The sequence below is a fragment of the Geospiza fortis genome, unplaced genomic scaffold, assembly GCF_000277835.1.
Source record: "Geospiza fortis unplaced genomic scaffold, GeoFor_1.0 scaffold305, whole genome shotgun sequence".
NCBI classification, from domain to species: domain Eukaryota; kingdom Metazoa; phylum Chordata; class Aves; order Passeriformes; family Thraupidae; genus Geospiza; species Geospiza fortis.
In genome coordinates, this window is record NW_005054604.1 from 242,393 (window position 1) to 253,776 (window position 11,384).

At 50.6% G+C, this 11,384-nt stretch overlaps 1 protein-coding gene across 1 annotated transcript in view; it reads right to left on the bottom strand.

The window, feature by feature from the left end:
• The window catches only part of GRIK4 (glutamate ionotropic receptor kainate type subunit 4), a 200,629-nt gene that overhangs the window by 22,216 nt on the left and 167,029 nt on the right, over positions 1–11,384 (bottom strand). The window contains 2 exon segments of the mRNA XM_031064547.1: positions 5,353–5,556; positions 7,298–7,405. Of these exon segments, the coding sequence (XP_030920407.1) occupies positions 5,353–5,556; positions 7,298–7,405 (312 nt within the window).

The following is an 11,384-nucleotide window of genomic DNA, read 5'->3' on the forward strand; positions in this document are numbered from 1 at the left end:
CTGTCCTCAGAGCAGAGACACAGCACAGGCTTCCCCAGCACTCAGACTGTGCCCAGCTCCCTTCTCTCCTCTCCAGGGGGTTCTGCCATTCCATCAGAGTTGTTCCCCTCTGCTCATTCCCTGCTAACTTTTCAGAGGGGCAGAACTTCCTGCGGCAGAGCTCCAGCTCCTCATCATTTCCCTCTCTCTTCTCTCTGCAGGCTCAGTCGTGCAAGTTAAGAGCTGATCTCTGATAGCAGGAAACTTTGATCTGGGAATGGCATGCAAAGAATTCTCTGCCTGAATTTCACGCATTTCATGCTTTCAACTCTGCTTCCTGACAAAACTTCTGGTGATTCACTGAGCTCGGTGGAGCTACAGAGGAGCTCTGCAAGCCTGAGTTCCCTCCAGCCTCCCCACCTGAGCACAGGCAGGTGTTGGGATTTTATGGGCCCTGGGGGAGGAGAAATGGATTTTTCTTTGTGGCCCTGCACTCTGCCCAGGTCTGGGCTCTGGGGAGATGTCAGGACCCAGGACATCCTTCTGTCTGTCCTGAGCAGCCCAGACCCTGCCAGGGGGCTCAGGGACCCTGGCACAGAGCCCAGAATGCCCCTGTGGGTTTGATTATGACCTGTGGAGCAAATTACCAACCTTAGATGAAGATCAGCAAGCCACAACAGTTTAAGTAGAATATTAGTGAAATTATCACAGGGTGGAAAAGTAGATTTTGGTGTTTTTAGAATGGGGGTTCAGAGGGCAAGATGGAGGGAACTGGGTGTGTCCAGCCTTTCTTCTTCTTCTTGGCCTCCATCTCCTGCTGTGATGGTGGCACTTTGGGATTGGTTTAGAGTAGAAGCTCACTGTCTAACATAAGTGATGGGTGTTGGGAAGTAATTGTAAACATTGTACACATAGTTTTTAGTATAAAGACATAACACCACCCCAGGGGCAGGCAGAGTGCCTGGAACTGTCCTGCTGGACAGACCTTAGCTGGACAGGAGAAAATATTTTATAGATAAGATAAAATAAACAACCTTGAGACCCAGAAATGAAGAGCTCTGACTCCTTCTTCAAGCGCCAGGCTGGGAAAAGAGACTTCGGAACTTTTCTTGAGGTCACTCTGAGCAGTGAGAGATCCCAACAGGGAGAGGAAAAAACAGGAGGCAAAGGATGGATGGGGGGAAGAGGGGTTGGTTTTCATCCTGCCAGCACACTTGCAGCTATAAATGTTGGCATGAAATAGGCTTAGAAAAAGACCCAGAGCTTTTTGGGAGTGGAGACAAAAAGCAAACAGCACTTCTCCTGACAACACACACCCAAGCAAGGCCAGAGCCTCGCTGGGTGAGAGGAAACCCAGGTGGGCCGGCGTGCCAGACAAAAGCTGCCACAGCACCGCCCTACCTGGCATCCCCGTGGGCTCTGCCGGCATCAGGGCTCTGCAAAGGACACCAAACGTGGGGGCTGAGCCGGGCTCCTGAGGAGGAACAACAATGAAGCATCATTCAGGAGCAAATTGCAGGGACTGCCGGTCCCGAGGCGCAGCCGCCCCCTCGCCGCGGGCTCTGCCAGGGCTCAGCTCGGAGCTGGCGGCGAGGAACGGGCCCTGACGTCAGCCCCGGCCCCAAGAGAGCCCAGAGAAGCCTCCCACGGCATGGGATGGCAGGAGGCAGCTGGGAGGAGAGCCCAGCTGAGGCCCCACAGAGACCCCAACCCTCTGCCAGGCTGTGGGGACACAGCACAGGGAGCGAGGCTTGGGGCTGGGGATTTCTGTGTGAAACCCCTGGAGAACAAACCAGGGCAGCTCTGGGAGCTCAGGGCTGGTGTAGCCATGATATTTTCTGAGAAACCCCTTTCCTTAGGATTTTTTCTCCTGAGAAGCTGAGAGGCCTCAGGAACAAAATGTGAACAATGGTTATCTGCTGCTGTGGAATGCAACAGGTGCATCTGTGATTGGTCTCATGTGGTTGTTTCTAATTAATGGCCAATCACAGTCCAGCTGTCTAGACTGCCTTGGTCAGTCACAAGCCTTTGTTACTCATTCCTTTTCTATTCTTAGCTAGCCTTCTGATGAAATCCTTTCTTCTATTCTTCTAGTATAGTTTTAATATAATATATATCACAAAACAATAAATCAGTCTTCTGAAACATGGAGTTAGATCCTTGTCTCTTCCCTCATCCTTCGACTGGCCACCAGCAAGGAGAACCAGCACCCCAAAGCTTTAAGGCTTCCCTGTTCTTGGTGTTGCTGCTCCTGAGGCTGGACAGGATGGACAACTTCATGTCCCTCACTTTAAAAAGGGCTCTGATCCCCACTGAGCCAGGCATGGTGGGACAAGGCTGAGGCTGTGAAAATGCGTCCCTTGGTTTGTGTCAGCCAGAGAATTCATTTCAGCTTGAGGAAGTGCTGGGGAGAGAGAGAAGGGGAAGAGCAGACACCAGCAGGGACTCTGAGCCAGAGCTGCACTGCAGCAGCGAGGAGCAGGATGGAATTCTTCCAGCCCAAATGCCCTTTAAGTCTCTGATGCCAGAAAGGAGGAGATGAGAAGATTTGCTGCTCTCCTTGTTTGTTTGTCTGTGCCAGAGCCAGGAAAGCTGACAGGGAGAGTGGCTTTAGTGCCCTGCTCACTCCAGGAACGAGCTGGGTGCTCAATCTCCCTGCCCTGCCTGCTCAGAGGGACAAATTATCCCAGGATTTTCTGCATTTGTGACTTCTCTCACTGCAGGATGGGCTTGAGGGACTCCTCATCAGGAACTGGGGTGACAGGACAAGGTGGGGAGGTTTTGAACTGAAAGAGATATTGGGAAGGAATTCTTGATGAGGGGCTGGGATGGAATTCCCAGAGAAGCTGAGGCTGCCCCATCCCTGGGGACGTCCAAGGCTGGATGAGGCTTGCAGCAACCTGGGACAGTGGAAGGTCTAAAGGTGGCTGAAACTAAATCACCATTCTGTGATTCTGAGTCCTTCCAGGTGACTTCTCCTGAGCCAAACCCCCATGAGCTGAGCACAAACTGTGCAGGATTCCCAAGCCATCCCATCCCCTCTTCCTTTACCTCCCAACCTGGTTTTTTGACCTGCTCGCAAGATTTGTATTGGTGAATTTGGATCAACAACAGATTTATGTTTGTCCAGCATCCTGCTCAATCATATCAGGGTGCACAATTAGCTGTGATGGAATTCCCAGGGCTTAAGAATAAATCAATAGCTGGTTAATTTAGAAGCAATAAAATGAAACATTTTCTCCCCAGTAGCCCAGAGTTGCTCTGAGGAGATTCTGTGCCACAGAGGGATTACAGGGGAGGCTGGATAATTCTGTGACCTTTTGGTCCTGCACATTAAGTCAGTGTGAGTCAAACCTTATTTTCTGATGGCTGATCAGGATCAAGGCAAAATTATTTTCCTACAATGACACTGTGCTGGACAGAGGCAGAGCTTTCATTTTTGGGAAGGATTGGGGACTTTTGTGAGAGGTTTGTGCCCCAGAGCTGATCCCCTTTTTCTCCTAAAGGGGCAGAGTAAAAATGTAAATATATATATATAATTAAATAGAATATAAATATATAAATAGAAATATATAATTTATATAATATATAAATCCACTGAAAGAGGAATATGTGCACCCAACACAGGATCTGCTGGATCCCATGGGACAGGGGTGAACAAGGATGACCTCCCTTGGGGACTGACTGTCAAGGATGGACAAAAGCCCCTTGGGCAGCGAAATGCCCTCAAAAAACAACATCCAGGCAGCCCTGAATAAACACAAGACCCAGCACACCCAGCTCTGCCCTGGCTGGCCTGAGCCCAGTGCCTGGGATTGATCAAAAACTTGCTGAAACCATCATAAAACCTCTCAGGGATATAGGGAGAACAAGAGACAGAGCTGTTTCTCTTCTCTAATTTCTGATCCAGCCTCACAGGCTCTGACAACTCTGCCCTGCAGAAGAAGGAAAAAACTTTCTTCAATAAACCCTGCTCAAGCTGCAGAAGAAACAAACGGTTTCTGTGTGAAGATAAAGCTAAAATACTCATCACTGGAGAAAAACAACCTTCCAGAAGGTCCCATTTAATGAAGAGGCACTGCCAGGGTTAGGAGGCCAGAAGTTTGATGGCTGTTCCCTTCTTTTGATCTCTCAGCTCCTTCCCTTTCCCCAAAGGAATGTTGCAGGAGTGTAATTGTGTGTGTGTACACACACAGAGAGACACAAGGATGGATAAAAACGGTGCCAATAGCCTGGAGCACTTGCAAACAGCCTCACAGAAGCTCTTTGAGAAGAGCAGATGGAGGTGGGATCTCAGCTGGCGCTGAGAGTGACTGCTCAGGGATGGGTGACCCCAGAGACAGGGAGAGCTCAGGGGAGTCTCCAGTCTGTTCAGTGCCCTGTCTGTGACCCTCAGAAAACACAAAATCCCTCCCTCTTCCAGACAAAGAGTTGTCCCAGCTGACCTCAAGCGCCCAGCTGAAACTCCTGAAGTGGGATGAGCATCACCCTGCACCATGTGGGGAAGAAGCAGGAGGTGCCAGTGGGCATTTCTAGAGATCATGGACACATTAAAGATTACAGACCCACGGAAAAGACCTCCAAAATCCTCAAACTTCCATCCCCAGCTTCAATCCTTCCATCCTCAACTTCAATCCCCAGCTCCCAACCAAATTCCACTGCGCCCAGTAAACCACAGGGTGAAGTGATGCTCGTTTTCCAGGGAGGAAAATCTGGAAAATGAGCATCACTTGGAAGATCTGGAGAATCATGGTCCAGCTGTGTCAAGGCTCTAAGTAGTCACAGGTTTTTTATTATTCATTCTTTGCTAGCCTTCCGATGTCTCCTTTCTCTTTCTTTTAGTATAGTTTTAGTGTAGCATTTTTAATATAAGACATTATAAAATAATAAATCAGATGGAGTCAAGATTCTCATCTCTTCCCTCGTCTTGGGGACCCTCAAACACCACCACAATTATTATTTTAATTTTTCTTGGAGGCTTCTCAGCTTCCCAGGATTAAAAACCAGGGATGTGGAAATCCAGGGATCCATGGTGTGAATGCCACACAAACCCTCTGCTCCAACCTCCCAAATGGACTAAAACCCAACTCATCCTCATCACCACGAAGCACGGGGAGCTTTGCAGCACCAAAGCCCAGCAGTACAGAGTTTAAAACAACAATTAATCCACTCACCCTGGCTATGAGCTCCCCAACCATCCCTGTCCAGGTGCTGTTGGCCTCGGGGACACCACAGATGCCATCACCCACCAGGTGGATTTTGTAGTTGAAGCGCAGGAAAAACCCAACCCATCCTCATCACCACGAACCACGGCGGCTTTACAGCACCAAAACCCATCAGAGCAGAGTTTAAAAGAGCAACAAATTCACTCACCCTGGCTATGAGCTCCCCAACCATCCCTGTCCAGGTGCCGTTGGCCTCGGGCACGCCGTAGACGCCGTCGCCCACCAGGTGGATTTTGTAGTTGAAGCGCAGGATCTCGGCCAGCTCCTTCAGCATGTCCACGCAGAAACCCTCGTAGCGGTCGTTGCCTTCCAGCTCCTGGTGGTTCCACTTCAGCATTAAGTAAGGGTTTTCCTGCAGTGAAACTGGGCAGCTGTCATTCCCATCTTAGCCGAGGTGTCCCGACAGCACCGAGCAGGGAGGGCAGAGCTCACGGGGTGGGTGGGTTTGGGAGAAACCTTAGAAGACATCTAGTTCTAACCCCAAATATTAGAAAGTGTCTAGTTATAACCCCAAACATTAGAAAACGTCCAGTTCTAACCCCAAACATTAGAAAACGTCCAGTTCTAACCCCGAACATTAGAAAATGTCTAGTTCCAACCCCAAATACTAGAAAATGTCTAGTTCTAACCCCAAGCATTAGATGTCTAGTTCTAACCCCAAAGCTTAGAAAACCTTTAGTTCCTACCCGAAGCATTAGAAAATGTCTAGTATTAACCCCAAACCTTAGAAAATGTCTAGTTCTAACTCTAAATATTAGAAAACGTCTAGTTCTAATCCCAAAGCTTAGAAAACATCTAGTTCTAACGCCAAAGCTTAGAAAATGTCTAGTTCTAGCCCCAAATCTTAGAAAATGTCTAGTTCTAACCCCAAACATTAGAAAACATCCAGTTCTTAGCCCAAAAAGCACATCCCAGCACAATCGATCCCTCTCAAACTGAATGAGGAAAGATTGGGAGCTCATGTCTCCACACTGGCACTTCCTGGTCCCTCCCATGCGGAGGTGCAGACTTATCCTGGTTTAGGACACAAAGCAGAGCTGAGGGATGATGATTTTGGGGTTGTTTCCAGCTGGGAAGTGCAAGAACAGCCCAGTGAGTCATGGCAGGACATCCAGACTTCAATCTTCCCTGGCACAGAGCCACTTCTCCAGCCTGCCCTCCCTTTCCAACAAACTTTGTGAGGAGACAGGCAGGAGTTTGGGTGTCTTTAAAGAAGGAGCAAAAAATCACTGGACAGGCAGCACCTGGAAGGGAACCTGTTGTGGTGCTTGTACATGCCAAGTTTTCATTAAAATCCTGTCCATCTCAGCCAATTTTTATAATTTTTACAAAATATGGGTAATATTTTTATATTTTATGGGTAGAAGGGGAGACTGTCCCTTCCAACTCAGCAGCTGTGCACCAGACAAGATCCCCACTCTGAGCTGGATGCAAACTGGTAGCCTGTCCCTATCTCAGCCCCCTCTGAACCCCCTAAATATGAACCCTCTGAACCCACCAAATGCCATTTCCATATGCACCATCGACCTGAGCTGAATTCCACAGGCAGGAATTGTCCCCCAGGCTGTAACTGGAGACTTGCAGTGTGAAATCAGCCCAGTGCAGGGCTGAGGGCAGGAGCAGGGAGCAAGATCCAGCTGAGCCCACCCCTGAGTGTCACAGGCATCTTTTATGAAAAATCCTTTCCTCAGGATTTTTCCTCCTGAGAAGCTGAGAGGCCTCAGGAACAAAATGTAAACAATGGTTATCTGCTGCTGTGGAATGCAATAGGTGGATCTGTGATTGGTCTTGTGTGGTTGTTTCTAATTAATGGCCAATCACAGCCCAGCTGGCTCGGACAGACAGTCCAAGCCACAAACCTTTGTTATCATTCTTTCTTTTTCTATTCTTAGCTAGCCTTCTGATGAAATCCTTTCTTCTATTCTTTTAGTATAGTTTTAATGTAATATATATCATAAAATAATAAATCAAGCCTTCTGAAACATGGAGTCAGATCCTCATCTCTTCCCTCACCCTAAGACCCCTGTGAACACGGTCACACCTGAGGGCTGGGCTGGCCCCATGGGGGGACTGCAGGTGCCCCCCTCCCTTACCAGGATGGTGGTGACAATCAGGGTGGTGTTGAAGAGGCTGTCGGAAATGTTGGAGGAGAAGATCCTGTTGTCCATGCTGAGCCCTTCAGAGACGTGCCAGTGGCCAATCTGGAGAGACAAACAGCACAATAAGGGGATTTATAGGGCGAGGCACTGCCCATATGGCTCTGCTGAGTGACAACAGCCCTGGAGCTGGCCTGGTTAGGGATGCTCCATTACCTTCACAACCCCAGAACGGGTCAGCAGAGGGATTAACCCTCTGTGCACACCCCAGCTGCTCTGCAGGGCCACCAGCCTGGCCCTGTGCTGCCTTCCCTCGTGTCCTCCCTGCAGAGCTGGGAGCTGGGCAGCTCCCTGTGAGACACACAGCCCCGTGTGTTGTCCCCAAATGCCAAAAATCCATCTCAGCCAAAAATCCCCAATTTGTGAGCTTGTCCCTCCCAGTGTGGTGCTGGGAGCCTCTGCCCTCCCCCTTGGTGGCAGGTGATGGGACAAAGCCACCTTCTCAGTGGCGCTGCTCCACGACTCCTCTACCACATTTAAGCACTTCCAAATCCTCTGATTCAGGCTCATCACACCCAAATCCCCTGATTCAGGCTCATCCCACCCAAATTTACCCCCCCAAGCATCAGAGTGGCTGCAGCAAGCCCAAATTCCCAGCGTGGATGGCAGGAGCCAGGTCTCCAGGCTCGGGAGGACATCATGATTCAGCTGTGACACAGCTGCCTTCAGCCACGGGAGGAATATTCCACAAAAGCTAATTTTAACTTCAAGAGCCTCATCTCCTTCCCTCAGAGCTCTGGGCAGGGACATCAGCATCTCCAGCAGCTCGTTCAGAACGTGCAAATTAAACTCCTGCTCTCTTATTGTCCTTAAAGGAGCTTCTGCTTTTCCTCGTGGATACAGGGGGGGCTGAGGGAGGGCAGCTCCCTTTGAACCCCCTTTTCCTCCTCTGTCCCATCAGGTTCCAGCACTCTGCTGGTGTCCTCTGAGTGGGGTGAGAGGCAGTGGTGACCCCAAAGGTGCAGAGGGGTCTCCCGAGCTCCTCCAGAGCAAACCCATGCCCAGCTCCCTCCCGTGGCACTGGCACTGAGGCAGGCTCTCCTCTCGGTGCCAGGGTGGGAGGAACTGATTGATTTTCCTTTCTGTCATGGGTTAATCTTGTTATTAACAGGGATTGGGGAGGGAAGGTGGTGGGGAGCGACTCTGTGCCTGCTCTGGGCACTGCTCGGCCTCTGGTGTGACCAAAGGGGTGGCTTGGATCTGAGCCCAGCACAGCCACCCTGACAGACTGGGCCCCTCTGGGTGTTGAGGGAAGGGCCAAGTCCTTTCCTGCCCCAGGGCTGGTGCAAATCCAGCCCAAGTGACACCTGAGCCACAGTGGGAATCCCTGAGGAGTCCCAAATCCTCATCCCAGGGGCACAGGGAGCAGTGGGAAGGGCAAGCAGGGCAGTTTTGCACTCAGAATCATCAAATCCAGCTCCTGGCTCGGCACAGACACCCCAGCAATCCCTCCCCATGCTTGAGAGCATTGCCCAAACCCTCCTGGAGCTCTTGGGTCTGTGACCATTCCTGGGCTGGGAACAGCAGCCCCAAAGTGGGAGATTTCCCACTCATTTTCCTTGGAGCACAGCTTCCAGTGGTCTGTGCATGGTCTGAGTCCAAGCAGAGCTGAATCCCTGCTGAATTCCCCAGCCCTGCTCTGATTGCCCTGCACAGACACCCCAGCAATCCCCCCCTGTGCTTGAGAGCAGTGTCCAAACCCTCCTGGAGCTCTTGCGGCTGTGACCATTCCTGGGTTGGGAACAGCAGCCCCAAAGTGGGAGATTTCCCACCCATTTCCGTTAGAGCACAGCTTCCAGTGTCCTGCACAGGCTCTTTGTCCAGGCAGGATGAATCCCTGCTGAATTCCCCAGCCCTGCTCTGATTGCCCTGCACAGACACCCCAGCAATCCCCTCCCTGTGCCTGAGAGCAGTGTCCAAACCCTCCTGGAGCCCTTGGGGCTGTGACCATTCCTAGTACAAGGCTCACCTTGGGAACAACAGCCCCAAATTAGGAGATTTCCCATCCATTTCATGGGCAGGGAGCCCCTGGAGCACAGCTTCCACTTCCAGTCCTTGCTGAATTTCCCAGCTCTGCTCTGATTGCCCAGCTCCTAGTGCAGGGCTCACCCTGGGAACAGCAGCCCCAAAGTGGGAGATTTCCCACCCATTTTCCTTGGAGCACAGCTTCCAGTGTCCTGCCCAGGCTCTGAGTCCAGGCAGGATGAATCCCCGCTGAATTCCCCAGCCCTGCTCTGATTGCTGAACAGCAGCCCCTCTGCATAGAGCCATCCCTCACAAACATTGCCTCATTCTTCTTCCCTCCCGGATTTCTCAGCCAGAGATTAGTGACAGATTAACTTTAATTTTAACAGCCCTCGCTGTTCTCCAGTTTGTCCCTCCCCTGCTGGCATGTGCTGAGACTAATTGCCTCTTGTCCTGACAGAGCTGTGGGTTTGACCTTGCTTTTAAAGGCACCAAGGCCATGAATCCACATTCTGGGGCATTTTCCCCCATCCTGGCTGTCCCCAAATCACCCCCGTGCCCCTCAGGGGCTCACAAAGCTCCTCCTGCTGCTGTTCCTGCAGTGGCAGAGGGTGCCTGGGCCCCTCACATCCCTCTCCTGCAAGATGGATGTCAAGGTGATTTTAATCATCTCTATCTACATATAAAGAGTCTCTGGAAAATAGAAAACATATCCATCTGCTAATTTTTTTTAGAAAATAATCAAATCCTCCTAATGGACAACAGCATCCTGTTGTTCTGGCTCTGGACAAGGACTTGAGGGGTTTTAGGACTCAGAGGTTTTAGGACTCAGGGGTTTTTAAGCAGAGGATGTGATTGGTCTTTATAAATACTGCAGGTGGAGGAAGTCTGTAGCAAAGAGGTAGAAGAGCTTTTTGAAGCTGAAATGATGGCGTTGGCACAAAAATAAATACACACAAAGCAGCCAGGAATAAACAGGCTGACAGAGCAGGGGAGGGGTTCCTGATGATCAGAGGAGCTGGAGTGATCCCTGTCCTAGAAGAGCAACGAGGGCAGCACAACCAGCTGGAGCTCACCACCTTTGAGAGAGGGATTATGTGAGAGGGATTGGGTGGTAGCCTGGGTGGACAAAGTCCCCTCCATGTCCTCAGGGATGTGAGACCCTCAGGGCTGCTCCTGGGGGCAGAAACCATCCAGAACTTGTCCCTGGGCTGTTCCTGAGGGCAGAAACCATCCAGAAACCATCCAGAACCTGTTCCTGGAGGCAGAAACCATCCAGAAACCATCCAGACCCTGTTCCTGGGCTGCTCCTGGGGGCAGCAGCTACAGAGGAACCAGTCCCACCGAGGCTGATTAGCTGCTGCCAGATTAAAAAGGTTTGATGTGCCGGGGACTGAGAATGGTCCCAGAGCTGTTGGAGGGGAACTCATCTGTATCTCATCAACATGCCAATTAACAGCCCCAGCCCTTGCACTGCTCTGTCTCAGGACACCAGCAGGGCCTGTGGTTGAATAGAGACTGATCAGCCTCACTTAGGACGGGGTCAGGGTCTGCAGCTTCCCCTTCCCCTCCTTAAATCACAGCCACTCCTCACTCCCTTCCCTCCATGAAGTTCTCAAACCTCAGCTCGTGATTTACAGCAAATCACTCTGCTGGAGCTCTGCAGTGTTTTTTTAGAGGGGCAAAGAAAAGGGGGGGAAAAAAAGAAAAAAAAAATTAAAAAGATGACATTTACCAAAGCCAGCCCTTGTCAGATCTATAGATCACCAGCACATTAATGAGCCTGTGCTTTATCGAGCATCCTGTGAGCAGACAGAGCAGCTCTCATATGGCTGTGGAAAAAATTCCTCTGGTTAAGCTAAATCAGGAAAAGAAGCGTTTGGTGCGTTACATAAATGAATTAAAAATTGGATGTCAAAAAGCCCTGCCTCTCCTTGCCCAAAAGCAGCAGCAAGTTGTAGAATCTAAGTGTCTCTTAATTTGCTTCCTGGCTGGATCCACCTCAAAATTTGGTGACCTCTCCATCAAAGCTGATGAGCTGGAAGTCCCTGTGGCTCCC